The 19,121-nt window shown below is 37.1% G+C and overlaps 1 protein-coding gene across 2 annotated transcripts; it reads left to right on the top strand.

Annotated features, from left to right (window-relative positions):
- Window positions 1-518: 518 nt before the first annotated feature.
- LOC105202237 (DEAD-box ATP-dependent RNA helicase 20) lies at window positions 519-18,853 on the top strand. 2 transcript variants are annotated; one of them, XM_011170648.3, is made up of 3 exons: window positions 519-856; window positions 3,199-3,667; window positions 3,904-18,853. In XM_011170648.3, the coding sequence occupies exons 1-3, from the start codon at window positions 816-818 to the stop codon at window positions 5,593-5,595; spliced, it is 2,202 nt and encodes a 733-aa protein (XP_011168950.1). In that variant the 5' UTR covers window positions 519-815; the 3' UTR covers window positions 5,596-18,853. The 2 variants fall into 2 exon arrangements, with proteins under 2 accessions (XP_011168950.1, XP_011168949.1); XM_011170647.3 differs by having other exon boundaries at window positions 520-856; window positions 3,193-3,667.
- Window positions 18,854-19,121: the final 268 nt, after the last annotated feature.

Genomic DNA, 19,121 nt, shown 5'->3' on the forward strand with positions numbered 1-19,121 from the left:
GTGAAAACCGCAGGTCTGTTCTTTTTGTCCCGCTCTACAAAATGTCTCAAGCCTCTTTTTCACTAGAGTCCTATATAAAGAGAGAAGCGACATTGATGTCCAAAGCTCTGATTGGTAATCTGATTGATACTTGATTGGCTAAGCGAGCAGCCATATTGTGACCACAGCTATTTGCAGAATGATATGAATGGTGTTTGATGACGTTAGAGCGGTCCCAAATTGGCGGTGGAGGACTCAATTGGATACTGAAGGTTGTGGTGGGGGTTCGATGTCGCTTCTCTCTTTATATAGGACTCTATTTTTCACTAATCTTCGTTGAGCTAACCAACCGGTTAGTCCAATTAGAATTGACCAATCGCATTTGTCATTTCATATAACAAGCAACGGCGGTTGATCGATTCCAATGAGAATTTTTGGGTATCTTTTCAAGCAACGAACCAAAGTACCTAGCGGAGTTCAGAATATCAGCGCATTGGCAACTGTTGGCAACGCTGGATAGTAAGACTGATCGAACCAGAGATAATATTCTTACCTCCATGGATTGAACTGGCCTCATTGCCTGTCAGCCATTAACAGCTCATGTTCGCCGGTTCTGTGGGTTGAAGTTCGTGGAATCGCTGAGCCGAGCCAAGCCATCGTGAGGCACGTTGTTTGCCCGCGAGTTTGTTTCGTCGCTCACGAATACCCGGAAAGACATCACACGAAACACAAGATCCTCAACATCCACGAGATTTCATTCCATCAGCAGTTGACATACTGTGCGCCTCGCAACTACGAGATTCAGCAAACTTCTGCTGATTACGACACATCTTAATATGTACAACGCGTACTCTCAGCATTCTCAGGTTCAGAACAAGTACGTTTCGATATTTTTTCCGAATTTTAGACGGCAGATGTGTCTACATCGAGACACGACTGTGTGCTTCGCTGTAGACACGGGCTCGATTCAGAAAGCGCTTGTGAAGATGTGTAGCGCCCTGTTACGTTGTTCGTAACGTATTTTGTACGCTCATTTTATAGCATTAGACATAAAACAAGAACTGAATGATGCAAACAATGCGCTAACATCGTTGCAAGTGCGTTTTAAAATCGGGCCTCGACTGCGTTGCTCGGGCCGCCATTTTAACACTTCACGCTTTTTCGCTCCATTTTCTATGAAGGAATCCGACGGATTTAAGAGTTCTGAGCCCGGCGGATTTTTCCTAATAACCACTTATTTTAGATAAATAAATTATAAAAATGTACCATTGCTTCAAAAACAATGATGAACACATAGCGTGGAAAGAGTGAAAAGTAATCAACCAAGAGATTATGTCTGCTCATTACCATGTCTAAAAGATGTCAAATAGATACCTTAAATATGTCTTTTAGACGTGTGTGCTACTTGGGATAAATCGTTTGTGCAAAAATTTTTACCTCGAAACAAAGTACAATTAGTATTTCAAACGTTATACATTATTAATTATTTGGATTATTAATGTAAATTCTTGCATAAATATAATTATTCTTTGAATAAATATAAATGTAAAAAGTGATTACATTTATATTCCTTACATAAATATAGAGCGATTATACTTGACTCAAATTTAAAATGATTTTCATAAAACACATTGGACAAATAAATTATTTAACTACAAACATTCATCTTTGTGAGTGTCATCTTTGTGAGTCGACACTGGATGTTTATAGTTAAATAATTTATTTTTTTTTTTATAGAACAGTACAATCATAAGATTTTAAATAGAATTGGTAAATAGAGACATAGCAACATTGCATTTTTAATATAACTAAAAATAAAATTAATACATATATTTATGAACATATGTATTATTTGTAAAAATTAAGGATACTTATGTCTTTACTTTTATAAGTCAATACAATACTTCTATAAGTCAGTATGGCTGTACAACATGGAGAATCTTATATCTGTGCAACAATAGTATAACGATATCAAACTTTTGTCAGGTTTTTTCTAAGGTTTTCTCTCTTAGTCAGAGATGATCCACTTTTTCATTTATGTTTGTTTCTTTTGCATTAAAAGCAAATAAACTACTTTTATTTAACAGAGCTTATTTTTTTTGTGTGTTCTGTTTCACATTTGTTTTAACTCTTTGAATGATATGATTCTTTTTAAAATTCTTTTTTTTGTGTGATTATTTTTAATTAACAAATCATGTTTGAAAAATACAGCCAATTGACTCAATATAATTGGTCTCTTTTTGTTTGAAATTTCGGAGATTTTTGAGGGAGTGAGACTTTAAGGTAACTTGTTTCTCTGAATTAAATTACTTGGATTTTTTTACATAACAATTTAATATAAAAGTATTAAAGTAGAATTATCAAAAAATCAATAGTTTATGAGATATTTTATACTTTATTCTGATATATTTGGACATAAGATATAAAATATCTCGTAAACTATTAATTTTTAAATAATTATTTTAAATAAATATTTTAAACAAAAAAATAAGATGAATCAATTGTAAAGAAAATACATAGTTTTTAAAAAAAATTATGTAGTTTGCAATATGCAATTACATATCTTTTTGAAATTCATTACGCGTTTTTTTTATATTAATTGATTTATCTTATAAATCCTATTTTAACAGCTTAAATATATTTAAGCTGTTAAAGCCTTACGTTACATTTTTTAACGTTATATTATTCTTTTCATAGACATAGACTGAATATCTAGTGTTAGGTAGTGAAGATTAGATAGATAAAAAATTGTTTCTTTTTCACGGAACTGCCTCTTCTTTTATCTCATAATGCGAAAATTTACAGTAGAACGATTGGTTCTGCACTTTAGGACATTGCTTTACTGTTAATTATCTTTTGTCCCTTTCATGATCATCGTGTATCGCGGTTTATGTACCAACTAATCGATCTTGCAAATATACCAATATATTGAACTGTTTCTTATTCCTTGTTGCTGTTTCGTGTAATGTTCATATCACTCTGTCGACAATGCTTGTCAATGTGCCATGTCAGCAGATTAGTAGCAGAAATCGAGCAGAAGCTGCAAATCTTGTTGCTTGATTACTATAGTTGGTTATCATATTTTGAAAACAATTTGTTAATATCTACAGACTTTGTATACAATTTGTTGCTTTTTTATCATCAAAAATTAGTAGCATGCTTTGCTCAAAATCCGTCTATAAGTTTCGTTTTTTAAATAAAGATTTTAATTAGTTACAGATTTAAAGGGAATGCCCATAGAGACGGCCATCGTCGAGAGTTTAATAATACAGCTGTTAGCGGAACATATTGGAATAGTCATCAACAGAGTCAAAGAGGAGAGACTGGCATAAAAAAGCAAAATCACAAGAAAACTCCGGGCGAATTTCTGAAGAAGCCTAACTGGGATATGCAAAATATGCCTCCATTAAAGAAGAATTTTTACGATCCTCACCACAATGTCTTGAACAGAACACCTGATGAGATCAGCAAATATTATGCGGGCAAAGAGATTACTGTTAAGGGTAACAATACACCTTTTCCCGTCCAAGCCTTCGAAGAGAGTAACTTTCCCGATTATGTGATGAACGAGATTAAGAAACAAGGTTTCGCCGAGCCGACTGCAATTCAAGCTCAGGGCTGGCCAATTGCTCTTAGCGGACGAGATTTGGTTGGAATTGCTCAAACGGGTTCCGGAAAAACTTTGGCAGTAAGTATAGCACTTTAGTTCATAAAATTAATTGGATTATAGAAAAATTGATAAGATTAATTTAGAAATTGATCAGTTTTTTTTTTTAACTCAGAGAAGACTAATATAAATAAAAAAGCATCTATTATTCTTGGATTTTTGAAAGATACTTAATTTTCTACATAAGTCAAATTATAAACAAAATACATAGAAAAATTAGCTCTTTATTTACAACAATATTTTCTTTTATTTTTTAGTATATTCTTCCGGCAATAGTGCACATTAACAATCAACCTCGTCTTAGCCGTGGCGACGGACCAATTGTCCTGATTCTCGCTCCCACGCGCGAATTGGCTCAACAAATCCAAACGGTTGCACGTGATTTTGGTTCGTCCTCGTGTATCCGCAACACCTGCATCTTTGGCGGCTCGCCGAAGGGACCTCAAGCACGCGATCTTGAGCGCGGAGTGGAAATCTGTATCGCGACACCCGGTAGACTGATCGATTTCCTCGAGAAAGGTACCACGAATTTGCGTAGGTGCACATATTTGGTTTTGGACGAGGCCGATCGAATGCTTGATATGGGTTTCGAGCCGCAGATACGCAAAATCATCGAACAGATTCGACCTGATCGGCAGGTACTCATGTGGTCTGCCACTTGGCCCAAAGAGGTGCAGGCTCTTGCCGAAGACTTCCTCACTGATTACATCCAGATAAATATTGGGTCATTAACTTTGGCAGCCAATCATAACATTCGACAAATTATCGAGATCTGCCAGGAACACGAAAAGGAAACAAAATTGTCGCAATTGTTGCGCGAAATTGGGGCCGAGCGCAGCAAGATGATCATTTTTGTGGAGACGAAGAAAAAGGTCGATGACATTACGAAGACGATTAAACGCGATGGCTGGCCAGCAATCTCGATTCACGGTGACAAATCGCAGCCGGAGCGCGATTACGTTCTATCAGAATTCCGTAATGGAAAGACTATGATCTTAGTCGCGACAGATGTGGCGGCGCGCGGCTTGGATGTCGAGGATGTCAAGTACGTTATTAATTTTGACTACCCCAATAGTTCCGAGGACTACATCCACAGGATCGGCAGAACCGGTCGCTGCCAGAGCGCAGGCACTGCCTATGCTTACTTTACACCGAACAACGCGAGGCAAGCGAAAGAATTAATCGCAGTGCTGGAGGAGGCCGGTCAAGCTATAAACCCACAATTGGCGGAAATGGCGAATTCCGTCAGGAACCAATACGGCAAGGGACGAACACGGTGGTATAACTTGCGATCAACGATAAACCATTATAATAAGGATAACAATTCTCACGGAAGTCCTAGAAACAACATCAGCCCAACGACGAACAACTGGCAGCATATGTTGCAGACGAACACACAGCATGGGCAGCAGCATGGTCAGCATGGACATCATAATCAAATGATGAATCAAGAGAAGCCCGTAACACGTCATCCACGCAACAATAGCAATAACAGCTATCAAACCAATCGGCAGAATCAACATCAGAATTACCAACCACAGCATTCCTATCAGCAGCAGCATCAGCAGCGACAATCCATCACTGGCTATCCAAACAGCTATCAAACGACTAACAACACTTGTCAACCTACGCATCAGACTACCAGTGCGCCCAGATACCAAGGCAGAACTGGATATCAGGGTAATCGTTTCCAAAATAGGCAGAACGGCTTCAGCAGCAATCAGAATCAACCAAACGTTTATTCGATGCCGCCGCACTTCATGATGCCGTCCGGTGGACCCGCGGACTCTGGTATTCAGAATCTCATGAACAACAAGTTCTTCCAGACCAATCGACCGCCGCCCAACGCTGGTGCCTGTGCCTATCAATCGATGGGCTATGGCCACCCAACGCTTCAAGCAGTGCCGCCGTATGCTTATACGTACCCGCCCACACCGGTACAGCAGTGACGCCTCCCGCGATGCAAAACTATCGCGGTACGGGCTAAGTGAAGTAAGTATGTGTCCCGCTTATCGGGCTTTAGATAGACTGTCGATAATATTAAAATAATTTGCAGAGGTTGCAAAGTTTTATTTTGCAATTTGTCATTCTTGAACTAAAGTTGCACAGTTCAATTAATTACGATCTTAGAACGTATCTTGCTTGCGGAATTTTAATACTTTCTGAGAAAGAAATTACCTTTTTGCTAAAAATGAAATTATTATGATTTTTTTTACGATTTTTCGAAACAGATCAGAAATGCGCTGTTTGAATCATAGTTTCCATTTTTTTATTTTTCATTAACACCTACACTTCAACGTATCGACAGTCTATTGTACTATTTTTAACGTAATACTTGTTCTCATTTTGTTTTTCATTTATTTTTTCCTGGAATTGTGCCAACAACATCTTTATTTCTTATTAGATATTAATCACGACGGAATCACACAATAGGTTCCGAATAGAAAATAAATTTCGATGTTTGCTATCATTTAAAGAAAATGATTTAAACATTTTAACAATTTGAGTTTGATTAACGATACTGAGATATTAAGACGCATGATAGCTCGCGTCACTGCCAAAATTTAAAGGCCAAAACACAAGAGAAAACTCGAAAGATATATTTTGATTCAAATATTGATTTAAGTATAAAATTTTGTAATTACTTCAAGTTGCAAATGACTAGAGCATTAAAAAATTATATAAATGTGCAAGTATAAAAGCTAATGAAAGAATATGTCGAAAATTTGAGCAAAAATGGAAAAGTGAATTAATGGTTTTTTATTTCTCCTTGTCGAGACAATTTCATTGAAGTTAGGTACTCTAAGGTAATAAAAATAATTAAAAGTATAAAAATATATAAAAAAAATAAATGCAAAAAAATAAAAACTGTGACTTGACGTGAGCCACGGGTTGACCTTACGAATAGAGTGCTTGCCTAATTTCTTATGATTTCATGCGATTTTCAAATGATTGTAATGTGATTTCGATTTTTTATAAATTTGAAATGCTTTCGAATGATTTCAAGTGATTTCAATTACGTTATTTCCATTTAATTTCTTAAAGAATTCATGTTGAAGTGATTTCAACCGATTTCTGATTTCAAATTGATTTCAAGGATTGATTTTGTGAATGACCCCTTGATGTAGGCTGCTGAGCGATGTCGGTCACTGTGCCACCGATCACCTTAGAGTATCCAACTTTGTTGGCCATTTTGCCTATTACAACCACCGATTTAAAAATTATTAATTCATTTTTCTATTTTTACTCAATTTTCAATATACTCTTTTAAAATTTCTTAGCTTACAAATATAAAGAATGCCCGAGATTTGTTACTCAGTGAGTATATATAAATATAAAAATATATATTATATATATTATTTATTATATTTAAAATATATTAAATATAAATAAATTATATTTATAATTTATATATTTATATATTTAAATTTAGTAGTAGAATTGCTCACTCACAAACTTTTCCAACAAAGTTCTTTATTATATATATGTATATAATTTTTTTATTTATATGTATATAATATTTTAAATAATATTTTATTATATTAAATTATATAAAAATGAAGAATGCGCGGCTTGTATAAATATTTTTGGTCAATTTGTCTTTATGTATCTTGTCTCTTTGCTTAATTAGAAAATTTGACGAGTTAAACGGACTCAAATTGTTAAATCAAGTAACAGAAGCAACAATTAATTCGAGGCACATTCCAGTTTTCAAATTCTCGATGTAGTATTTAGCGTTATTAGCGGTGTTCGTATATTCCAGCGAGCATAGATATCACTGCTATATAACATACATGTAAATGCAACGGTTTTACATCTATGTTACTTGGCAGTTGTATTTATGATTTGGTGGACGTTATAATATCGATCCTAGATTAACCATCGCACTGATGGTGGATTCACGAATCCCTCTCTACCGATATAATTGAAAATACATAATAATCCTCTTATGCGAGTATTATTGTAGCTATATTATAAATGCTTTTTCCGAAATGCACGAAACATATAGAAGGGGGTGGATTAAGACTATATATCAAATATACTAATTTATAATTTATTTATATATAGTTAGCGTGATTACACATACGCAAAATCCAAGGAAATAAAACGCGCGATATGCTCTATAGGAAGGAAATTTGTAAGGCCTTTTGCATAAAAATTAAGCCGTTTTTTATGTGCCCCGGCATAACGAACAAATTGTCGTGCCCTTTGTTTCGGGAACGGGAAATTTAAAAAAAAAAAGAAAAGAGAAAAATGCAAAGAGAAACGACACAGAGAGAGAAAGATAAATCAAACAGGGATCTATTTATCTACAAAACGGATCTATGAAACAGCTTTCCTGATGGCAACTGAACTGATCTTGAACACACACACACTCTTTCTCTCTCTTTCTCTCTCTTTTTCTTTTTCTCTCTTTTTCACTCTCTCCCCGATACAACTAATCGTAGCGTTAAAAATAAATATCTCGTGCTCCGATGATCTTATAAACTTTAAACGAGCTTCGAGATCTCTGGATTCTTGAAGATGTGAAATCGGCGGCTTCCGGATTTGCATATCTGGAACTTGTACTTACAGGACCTCCAAGTCCGCAGAACTTGAACACTTAGACGCTTCGGGTTACGTTATGTACATTGGACTGTTCAAGCGCACAATCTATTTAAGCTCCAACTGCGGAATCTTTTCAGAACGTTAGTTTCTCATTCTAGAATATCCCTACGTCTTTAGATTCCAATTCGCATACTTTTAAAGATTCTTATCTTTTTTTCTCGGATATTCTTGAACTCTTTTTCTCAGACACACCCTTCACCCTTGCGCCTCTAAGTAGATTCTAATTTTCTAAGCGAGTATTTAACTTCTTGAACTCCCCCTATCGTCGCGAATCCAGAGATAGAGAAAGAGATCCAGGAGAATCCAGAGATCCTTAGCGGGGTTTAACGCTGGATCCTTGAAGATATGCCAGATGGCTTATTAGAGGACAACGTAAATTAAGCACGTAGTCATGATGGCTGTGTATCTTGCAAAGTTTGATACCTTATTTTTATATATATATCGAAAGTGATTTGTTGTTAAACCAACGAATGATTATATGATACATTGTTGTTTGATGTTTATGCAATTGGCCACTGAGTGGTCTTGTCTCTGCGCACCGTGCGCGCAGGCTGGCCGCCATCGAAACAGATTTTCAGTTAACAAAATGTAATCCTTAAAAACTAATCAGACTATTGAAAACTATTCAATTGTACCTGCTATTTTAGTTGACAAGCAACGGTCCAAATTACTGTGCCGTCACCTATCACTCCGGTGAATGATAACGAGTATGCTACTTTTTGCTAATGCTTCACGCTTCAACCAGTAACTTACTTCGTTTCCCGATTACTTGATTTCGCGATCGGACGAATCTTGAGCTTGCGATTCTGTTTCTGGGGAACGTTACATTCTAAGAGCTGAAACGGCTCAGGATCGTTTTTAACATGTGAAAAATTCTTGAGCACCGAGAGAATAAGATCCTTGGAAACGTGAATTTTTGAATTTTTCGCCCTTGGACGGGGCTCAATTTTCGAATTCTGAATTCAATTGACCCGAGAAATCCGTATTTCGTGAGGTCAGAAGATACTGGTTGAAAGTTGAATCATCTTACGCATAATGAATTAAGGATATAACATATTGTTGTATTCTGAAGCAGCCCTTTGTGGTACCGGAGGACGTTTTTTGATCAGCATGCCCGGTTAATTATTACGATTGGCGCACGCTGTTGGGGCATGCGAGCATTTTATTAGCAGCGTGTAGCAATTTTGCGAGCCTCCAGATTACTCTGCACATACCACCGTATATCATGTAATTATCGAGAAGGAAATAGAAAGACAGTAATTTTTAAAAAATGAAAGAAAAAGAGAGGAAGATAATTCTCTGGTCTCAATCAGGAAAGAGAGGCAGACGGTAAAAGACTTTACTCACTTCCTTGACTAGTATTCACTTTATTGATTTTGTTTCCTTATAACACACACACACACACACACACTCTCTCTCTCTCTCTCTCTCTCTCTCTTTCTCTCTAACCAACTATACCGTTTCATGATTACTCCTCTCTTAATTATTTTCGTATATAAATTTTATTAATATATAATTCTAATATAAAATATAAGTTTATTATTTCTAACGAGCGCGATAAGTTAAGGATTTAGTTTGTTTCTTTATTGAAATATCTTGAAAAGGGACCAGAGAATCAAATATCGGATAAATAAGTGTAGAAACACCTCTCGCGCAGGAAAGTTATTAATTAATGATTGTTAATTGTTGCCGCGTGGCGATTATTCACTCGCGACTCGCTTTTATAAAATGATTAACAACTCGTCACGCACACACGGTGCAAATGCTGGGATGCGAAGGTCCCGTTTGCAGAAAAGTCCCATTCGACTCTCGTTTAGATATCCGTGTACTCTAGAAGATACGTACTCGGGTGCGATCCGCGGATTGATTTCGGACATCGTTAATTGTCGCAGAATCTCCGGTGTTTTTTACTAAAGAAAAAGAAGAAAAAACGATAGTCAATAATGTTCAACGAAGTGGGATATATATTCGTGGTTCCTGGATCGGAATGCTCGTGTTCTCGGATCCTTGCGTCTTTGAAGGTTCATCGCTGATGTCTTTGGAGTTTTGTTTCACGTTTTCTTCACGCTCGGTAGGACGGTTGGATCTTCAGAACGAAAATTAAAAACGGGATTGTTCACAAGTCCTGGATTTCTTGGCGCTGCAAATCTCTCCAGCTTCAGATCCCTCAGAGGTTTGGAACTAGAAACGTATTTGACACTTTAATACCCCCAAAAAATTTAGTTCAACAAATACTTTAGTAACTGTTGGAATTTCAGAGCTCCGGCACTCTCGAGTCTCGAAGCGTGGAAGCTTCGAACTTCCGGCAACTGCGACATCTTCGAATTTCGTGACTTGGGAAATTTGATATTTCACCGGTCCGGCATCCTTGTGGAATGAAAATGGAGATTTTAATTTTTAGCGATTAAAGAAATTATTTCAGAATTTCTTGATCTTCTGAATTCTTAAAATCTTACCTCGAGCTGCTAAGAACATAGGTACTTAACGGGAAATCGTGGGAGATTTAATGTTTCAATCTTCATTTTTCAGTCTCCTCAAAGGAAACGTGGCTCTTATTTCTCTCTCTTTCTCTTTCTCTCTCTCTTTCGAAGATTAGATTTGATTGCTCCGATCGCTGAATCTTCGAATTTGAAGGATCCTTGGATTCTAGGATTTTTGATCTACGAATATAAAGCTCGTCGCGCCTACTTTGTCAATCTGACTGCGTACGTCGATGAATAGTGATATAATAATAGGAAACATGTGTTGCGAGCATGAAAAAAAATATTGAATACTCTCGCGCATTGCGTATGCTCGCTATCACATCGCGACAGTTTCTGGTACAGGGCGATCGAAAGAGATAATAATTCAGAATAATTTGTAGAATTAACCAATAATCGATAATTAACTAATTGTAATCCTCTTGTCGAGAAAGACCATCATCATCAACGCTATTGATAGCCTCTACATTTTATTTCGTTCTAAAAAATAGATTACATTAAAAAAAATATCGCCAAATATAAGTATACAATAATATTGAACAGTTGTGTTATTATATAACTGCGTTAAATATAAAAAAAAAATTTTTTTTAGCTTGTCTTAAAAAAAATAGCAATTTTGAATAAAATAAACACAATGTGGATAGCGGGTGTACGCGTAGCTCTGTGATATGTAAGACGTAGCATATTTCTAGCTCTACCTATCGCGCATCATAATTAAAATAAGGGATGTATCTCATCAGTTTTATATGCGGTATCAGTCATCAGATCTTAATGATGCTTAATGCAGGGTCGTCGATATCTATTTAGCTAAACGGGAAAGAAAAGGGAAACGACATCCCATCGAATACACTTTTCTCTCACTTTCCCAGAATAACGACGGGCGATGGATGATGTATCTGATTAGACTGTGTAATAAGTTTCCGATGACAAGACAGGATGATAATATTGTCTCGTAAGATTAATAACACTGTCAACTTCTTTAATAATGTACGCATCGTTTCTTTCCGCAATACAAATCGACATCCGCAAAGTGATATATACGTGATACAGCACTCGCCTATATTTTTCTGGTTTTCTGAGCAAAGAAATGGTCAAATCGTTTTCCTCAGGTCCTGAAAAATCCAGAAATACTTTTACGCGATCTTAATTAACTATTATTGAGTTGTAGCGTGTCTCATATATATATTCTATTGTTAACTGCAGTTATGTTCCAGATAAAAAGTTTTCAAGTAAGAGGTTTATTAAATTTCACGATTAAGAATGTTCACTTAACTGGCTTGAAGTGAGTTGTGAGAGTTAATTTATACGGTTCTTTTTTTTCCAAGTGTTACAGTGAAATACGAAATAAGCAGTGGCTTTTATTAACACAAAAGGAAGGGGCCAAGAAGTTCTTTAGGACAGTTTCTTATCGTATCCTCGCGTGATCGATAGTTCTGTGAATGTTTGGTGCTTGCGACTATAATGTTTATCCTACTTATTATCATAGTAAACACGTTACTTTTAATATTTAGTATTTTAGCGTTCGCACTACGATTTAAATTTAAGTTACATTCAAGCGGTTAGAATATAGGTGGAATTTTAACTTATAGTCTTATTACGTATTAATGAAATATACGAGTTTATATTTTGGCATTGAAGCTATACTTCACTCCGATGTCAGCGTCGGGCAAAGTATTCCAAAATAATACACGCAATCTGAGTAATTTTTGATGTAATCTCATATATTTTGCTGATACGGAATGCAGTTTATGTTTTCTCGTTCGTTTCCGTTCAAACTAGTTCTTTCCCGTAATGAATTAGAGAATTGTAGTAAGTTAGATTCGCTGTTTTATTCGAATTTTTGTTAGAAAATCGCTCACATCTCATTTGAAATTTATTTGATGAATCGGTGTGCGGCATCGACGCGTCCTCTACGATGGAGCCGAGAATCCTTAAATTGATTGTTCTGCGACGGAACAGAATATCGATACGATCGCATATTCCGGGGAATACCCTCTTCTATATATATATATTTTTTTTTTCTCTCTTTTCGTGATGAACGCTGTGATATCACGTGAATAAACATTTTAATTAATCGCAAGCATAAATATCATAAATATCGTAATGTTATAGAAACTATTCTTTCTTTTTTTACACACAAAGACTGAATCTCGCCAGCTTGTATATGAATTTAGTAATCCCTTACCCCTCCCCCTCCTCCCCTCTCCCATCCTCTCATATCTCACCTGGACGTGTGTCGATCAGTGACAAAAGAGTTGCGATGTTTTCTTCTTTCGATGAGTCTCAGGACACACGCGAAGAGAGTCGTGTGTCTACGTAGAAAATTGCGGTCCGGTCAGCGTTAGGCTGAATGAGAAGCTCGCGAGATCGTCCTCGCTTATCTTGAAAGGGAGAAAAATGTCGCGATCTTCTTTCTCATCGCCGACCGCGCGTATGCGCCATGTTGTATAAGCAACGAGGTCCTGTTGATAATTTCGTTTGATCGTTTCGTATATATGATTCGCGCCGTCCCGGACGGTCGAGGTCGTATTGTTATTATTTAGTTTCGATTGTTCGTATTATATCCGCTTTTTGTTAAAGAAACGCTCGCGATCTTCAAGCGCTTTATAGTCACGTATATTAAGGGGACTATAGGCAGTCTCGGGTTCTTCCTTTCTTCCCTCGAACTTATCTTACTCGCTTTAGGAATATGTTTTTCGCGTTGCGGAACCTTCATTTACACCTAGAAACCGCACTACGACGCAGAGTAGTGCGTCACATGTAATTCCACAGACGCCTTGAATGTTTTATTAGGAAAAGAAAAAAAAAACAATTTGCCTCTATTCCCCTACAATTGCGTTAACATTCGTTAGCAAGACAGTATTGAAGTCCCGGAAGTGTTCAGCGATTATCCCGCGTTAAATTAAATTCGCTGTATTAAATGTATCGATAACGAAACTCGTAGGGCGTAACGAAATCCGTGAATGAGAAGAGGAGCTTTCGTTTAAGGCGGGAGAACGAATTCGTATGGATTTCCTCGCGCGTGGACATAGAACGCACCCTATGTCCGTTCGGAAGAAACAGTCTTGAGGTCCTGGAAAAAGACTGCGATGTAACACACTTTTAATTTAAAACGTACTTTTACAATTCAACGAGCAATGCTTTCTTTTTAATCGTAATAATACATAACGCCAATTAAGTTGTTAGGGTATTTTTTTTGTAGCTTGTAACGGCTTGCATCATCCCCGTTGTTGCGCGAAACCTAATGATAATGGACGAAGACGATCGAATTGTTCAGGCCGCTTTCCCCTCCCCCAATCCCTCAGCGTTTCGTTTTTGTAACTCGCAGTATATTGTTCTAGCGATTAGCGCGCGTTATTGAAACATAAAGAGGCCGCTGCGAACTAGGGGAGAAAAATAAAACGAGCCACCATAAGAATAATATCGAATCGAACCGCCGCGAGACACACAAGCGAGGTGGAAAGAAATAAAAAAAAAACTAAATAAATAAAGTATGTGCCGAAGATGTAACCTGTTGCTCTCAAAAGTAAAGTATCGCGATTATTGATATTCCTCTTTACCGGCGCACACCTCGAAACAGGTGTGTCGAGAGAAACCTGACCTGCTTCATTTTCCGTCACATTTTGTTTTGTGGTCCTTCGACGGGTGAATCCTTCAACAACAGTATGGTATAGCGCGTCAATCAGCCCGCACTCCTGGCACACCTCGCCTTGGCCCTTTGGGGGGAGGTCGATGAACCCAAACGCCCCCCGACTCTCTCTCTCTCTCTCTCGAATTACAAGATTCAAATTCGCGAATCGTCGCGAGCGAACGAAAGTACTACTTCTCCCCCTCTGGGAGAGCCTCGGGTGCCAAGCTGCGCATGCCAGGAATGCGGTATTCGTTGTTTCGAATTCGAATGTTTGATGAACGATGAATTCATTACGAAAAAAAAAAAGTGTGATCTGTTACGATTGATTTCTGTAGCGCATAATTTCTTCTTTAATTTAATTTAATTTAATATCTCTTTTTTTCATTGTCTCATTTTCGAATCCGTTGACTCGTACGCGTGTATGCTTGTATGTGTGGGTGCGATTGCTCGTGTCGAGTCGAGATCCTCGACTGCCGGATCGAATTGCTTGTGAATTGCGAATAATATGTATCTACAACGTGTGTGGAAAAAAAAAGAAAGAGATGCGTGCGCGAGAATACGCAAGATGTGTGTACCGAGATGTAAAGGCAACATCGCGCACAATGGCGGCCGCGCGTTGGTCCCTAAAATTTGGGATAGAGAGATTTCCGATTGGACTTCCGGAGAGCGGCCGTCGCTTGGACTTGCTGCGCGTTCAATGTGGGAATGTTACGCCTAGCCGGTTTATTCTTACATCATGGTGTGTGTGTACGACGTCGCTTTTGTTAATGCGATTCAATGTGAGGCTAACGCAGCACCGTTCCGATGTAAGGTGCCATCCGTGTGAACGTCCTGCGAATAACATTGCGAATACCGAAAGTTTGTTACGCGAGGCGTGAATTATCACGCTTTAGCGCGAATACGTCGAGACGTATAGTTTCTCAGATTTCTGATGTGTTCTGATGTAATTGATGTCAAAGATCCGGTATAGTAAGAGTTGCGACGATGTGGGTAAACAAATAGCGGATAGAAAGAGAGATAACAGTGTTTCTTTCTTGCATAAACGCATGAGCGGGAAGAACAATGAGACAACGATGTAAGCTCGTCTCTCTTATAGTTATCTGCGTCCTTTCTTCTCTTTTATTTTCCTAAAATGTACGAAACTATCCGAAATGGATCATAAAAGCCGGACCAAAATGCTGGATTGTCGCAACTCTGATTATAGGGTCTCTATTAATAGCGGCGTCATGTTTACAACGCGGTGACGGACCGCAACAGCGTCGAACAGTGTCTCTCTCGAGGGAGAATTCATGTTAAGAGTGAAAGAGCAAAATGCCGAAAAGCAGAATTTGTTAGAAGCAATCAGAACGGCAGAAAATCAAAAAGCAGCAGATCTGCTTTTCCCACAGATGTCTACGCCATTCCTAGATCGCTTGCGGCTTTAAAATTGTCGCGATCCGATTGATACTCAATGTATTACTGGCGTCATTCTACTTTTGCTAGAATATTTTTATGCCAGTAACGCTTTGAGTGTGAATCAGACTGCGGCCAATGACATGAGAGTGCATTCACGTGAGCAGCAGAAAATCAGAATCCAATCATTGATAGGAGAAACTTGTGAGTTTTTCCTATCAATAAACGCAGCAAAAGATCAGAATTTGTCTAAGCAAATTTGAATAGCTGCCATTAGATCATTTTCTTTATGCATACGATTTCTTTACATAGATTCTTAATGTATGGCCCTGTTAGGCAGCTATTTTATCCTAAAGAAAAAGGCGACAGTATGTAACTGACGCGCAAATGATTCCCATCAGTTCAGTGAGAGGAATCACACCTCGTTACTTATTTACTGTCTTTTTTTTATAAAATGGCTGAAACCGGATATCCAGTCCACTGTTAGCGATCTAGGTTCATAGACATCTGTGACTTTGCCGCGTTCCTAATTTGAATGCATCCTAAGGTTCTACAATAGTCGTATGTCGCTGTTGGATATCGCATGCGTGTTGTACTGTTATTTAAAGTTTACACTTATGTAGAATACGTTCGCTCTTAATGCACGCAACGCTCTTGTCAATTCGAAATCTCGGATCGATTTTTAGCATCGTGGAGATAAACGTGGTCGTGAGCGTTAAGTGGAACGCGTCTATAGCAGGTATAGATTACAATTCAACACCATGCGTCCGATACTCAACAGCGATACACTTGTATTGCAGAATGATGCTCGAGTCGGCGACACAAAATCTTGAGCGGCAAAATGGAGCTGTAGCAACAGCATCATGTTGCTAACTTTTCATCTCAATTATTCATGAAATATGAAGAACAAATTTAATTTTATTACAAAATTGCGCGGTGAACGATTTTGTTATCGACTTATACAAGTTTTTTTTCCGCGCTCTAAATATAACGCTTGATTAGAGTGGACAAGAGAGATCTTAAGTGTTGCCAGTCAGTCACTTTGGTCACTTTTTATCACTTTCTTGACAAGTCACTAAAAAAACTATCCACATTGAAGCTCTGTCAGAGAGCTTGTGACCATTTGATCAAGAAAAATCGAGACTAAAAAACTATCGTCCAAAATGGGTCACTACAGTCACCTTTTTTTCCCGAGCCGATATGAAATTCGTAAAACGCAAGTGTTCTATTCATATTTTTCTTGCTTCATCTGATACACATCTAAACAATTGCTGTTCATTTACTGTAGGTACTGGTCCAGTGTCTCAGCATTTGATTGCTTTGAATCGAATACTTAATCGTTCTATAATACTTTTTTTCATTCTCCTATTATCTTTTCTCTCACTCTATTGTTTCATATTTTTTTTATTTTTATGAAGCAACGTTAACACAACTTCGCCCAATTTTTTCCTAATTTTTTGTGTATAAACGTACAAAAGTTCTTGCCTCTTCTGAAAATTCTCAGAACTTTGATTTAGAATTTTCACAAAAAAAAAGAAGAAAAGAAAGAAATGCTGCCCATACCGCAACGGGGACATCGTAGATGCTTACAATTAAATGTATAATATTAATCTAGTCAGATTGTATTTCACCTATCGATAACGAAAAATTCAAATGTGTCCATCTGTCGTTTTATGGCAGCAGAGTTAGTGGAAAGTTATTTATATTGTTCTCGTGAAAATTAGAGAAACGAAACGTGTACCTGCAAAAATGAGCAATTCATGGAAAAACGTCTAAAATTCATTTTGACTATCTAGTCTTTAAACTGTACACTGTAATTAGAAGGACTCGGATCGAGCTTCTAATATTGAAGGAGCTACTCTTAGATATATTAGAGAACTAAATAAATTTTGTAATGTCATTCTTGCAAAACGATTTATCCTTGCAAAAAAAAGAACGTGGCAGAATTTTGCCAAACACTAAATTCACTCCTGTCTTGGAGCGATCCTATTACTACTTTGCTGTCGATCAAACTCACTATGAGGATGATTTCGTGCGCTTAAAGCTGATTTATATGAGAATAATTTATATGAGATAATATAATAGTTATATATAAACATAGAAGAAAAAAAAGTTATTAATTACACCGTGTGAATCGTAACGATTTCATATATCTGGCATATAGAAATCTTTATATGTTTTGATAACATTTTGCGGTGTACAAAGAGCGTAAGAGTAAAAATAAAGCCTGAGCGGAAGATGAGGAGACGAAATTTCCCAATGGTCGATCGTTTTTTAACTGCAGTATCGTTCGATTGATTTTTTTTCCACGACCAGAGGTAAAGTGGCTTCTTTTTAATTTTCCCACCATGACATATTTGAGAACAGCAAGTATGGTGAATGTTGCGTGACTGTATGCATGTGTAAATGAGAAGCGAGGGATGACGAGTTGGTTGTCGTCGTACGAATCGTTACTTATGTCGATCGAAAAAAAAAAAGAGAAACCGTGGAAATAAAATGTTCAACGGAAATAGCGTTTGCGTTTGTTGAGAAGGAAAAAAAAGCGCACGTTTGTTATGTACGTTACGGACACGTGAACGTTAAACGCAAGACATTAAGTGCCACGAGGCATTCTGTAATTGGCGTGTCCGACTTTATATTCAGATTCTCTTCTGTAGGTTTCATTAAAGGCTGATGGCAGAGAACGAGACGTGAGTCTGTCGTAGTCGTGGACGTAGGGTAAAGCTAGACGCACGATGAAAAGCACAGGTAATAAAAACAGGAAATAAGGAATGATTCAATATGTTGAATAAGGAGTATACTACGTACGTTTTTCTCACTCGACGTATTAAACTGTTTCCTTATTCCTGTTCTTATTGCCTGTGCTCTTCATTGTGCATCCAGTTTTAGACAGACAAAATGTATACGAAAGTGTGGCGCGTGAAAAGCTATGTTGCCCTTATATGTACGTCTTTCTTTGCCTTATCCTACGTCCATGATTACAGCAGATGTAAGCGCTCACGTCTCGTTCTCTGCCATCAACCAACGTGCATTTCTTGTATGTTAATACCAGTATTAAAGTAGAACATAAGAAAATAATTGAATGCAATAGTAAAACGTGTTTTTCATTGCCAATATCCCATGATATATTTAAAAAATATTTAATGTTATATTTAAAAAATACATATTTAAAAAAAAATTATATTTTGTATTTATGGGCTTTCTAAAAAAATATTTTAAGCTTATTCAGATTTTTATAAGTTTTCTCCGGAAATTATGAAATAAAAAGAAATGTTAGAATATTTCTGAATTCACACGTATAATTTTCATTCACTAATATTGCATGTTAATGTCATGTAAATATTAATAATTCATTTATTAACGT

This window comes from Solenopsis invicta, chromosome 13, assembly GCF_016802725.1.
Source record: "Solenopsis invicta isolate M01_SB chromosome 13, UNIL_Sinv_3.0, whole genome shotgun sequence".
Taxonomy (NCBI): domain Eukaryota; kingdom Metazoa; phylum Arthropoda; class Insecta; order Hymenoptera; family Formicidae; genus Solenopsis; species Solenopsis invicta.

Excerpts from the sequence above, each read along its gene's own strand:
- LOC105202237 (XM_011170647.3), top strand. The coding sequence starts at position 816 with ATGTACAACGCGTACTCTCAGCATTCTCAGGTTCAGAACAA. Across the intron at positions 857-3,192 it reads CATTCTCAGGTTCAGAACAA|TTACAGATTTAAAGGGAATG; the intron begins GTACGTTTCGAT and ends GATTTTAATTAG. Across the intron at positions 3,668-3,903 it reads GTTCCGGAAAAACTTTGGCA|TATATTCTTCCGGCAATAGT; the intron begins GTAAGTATAGCA and ends TTTATTTTTTAG.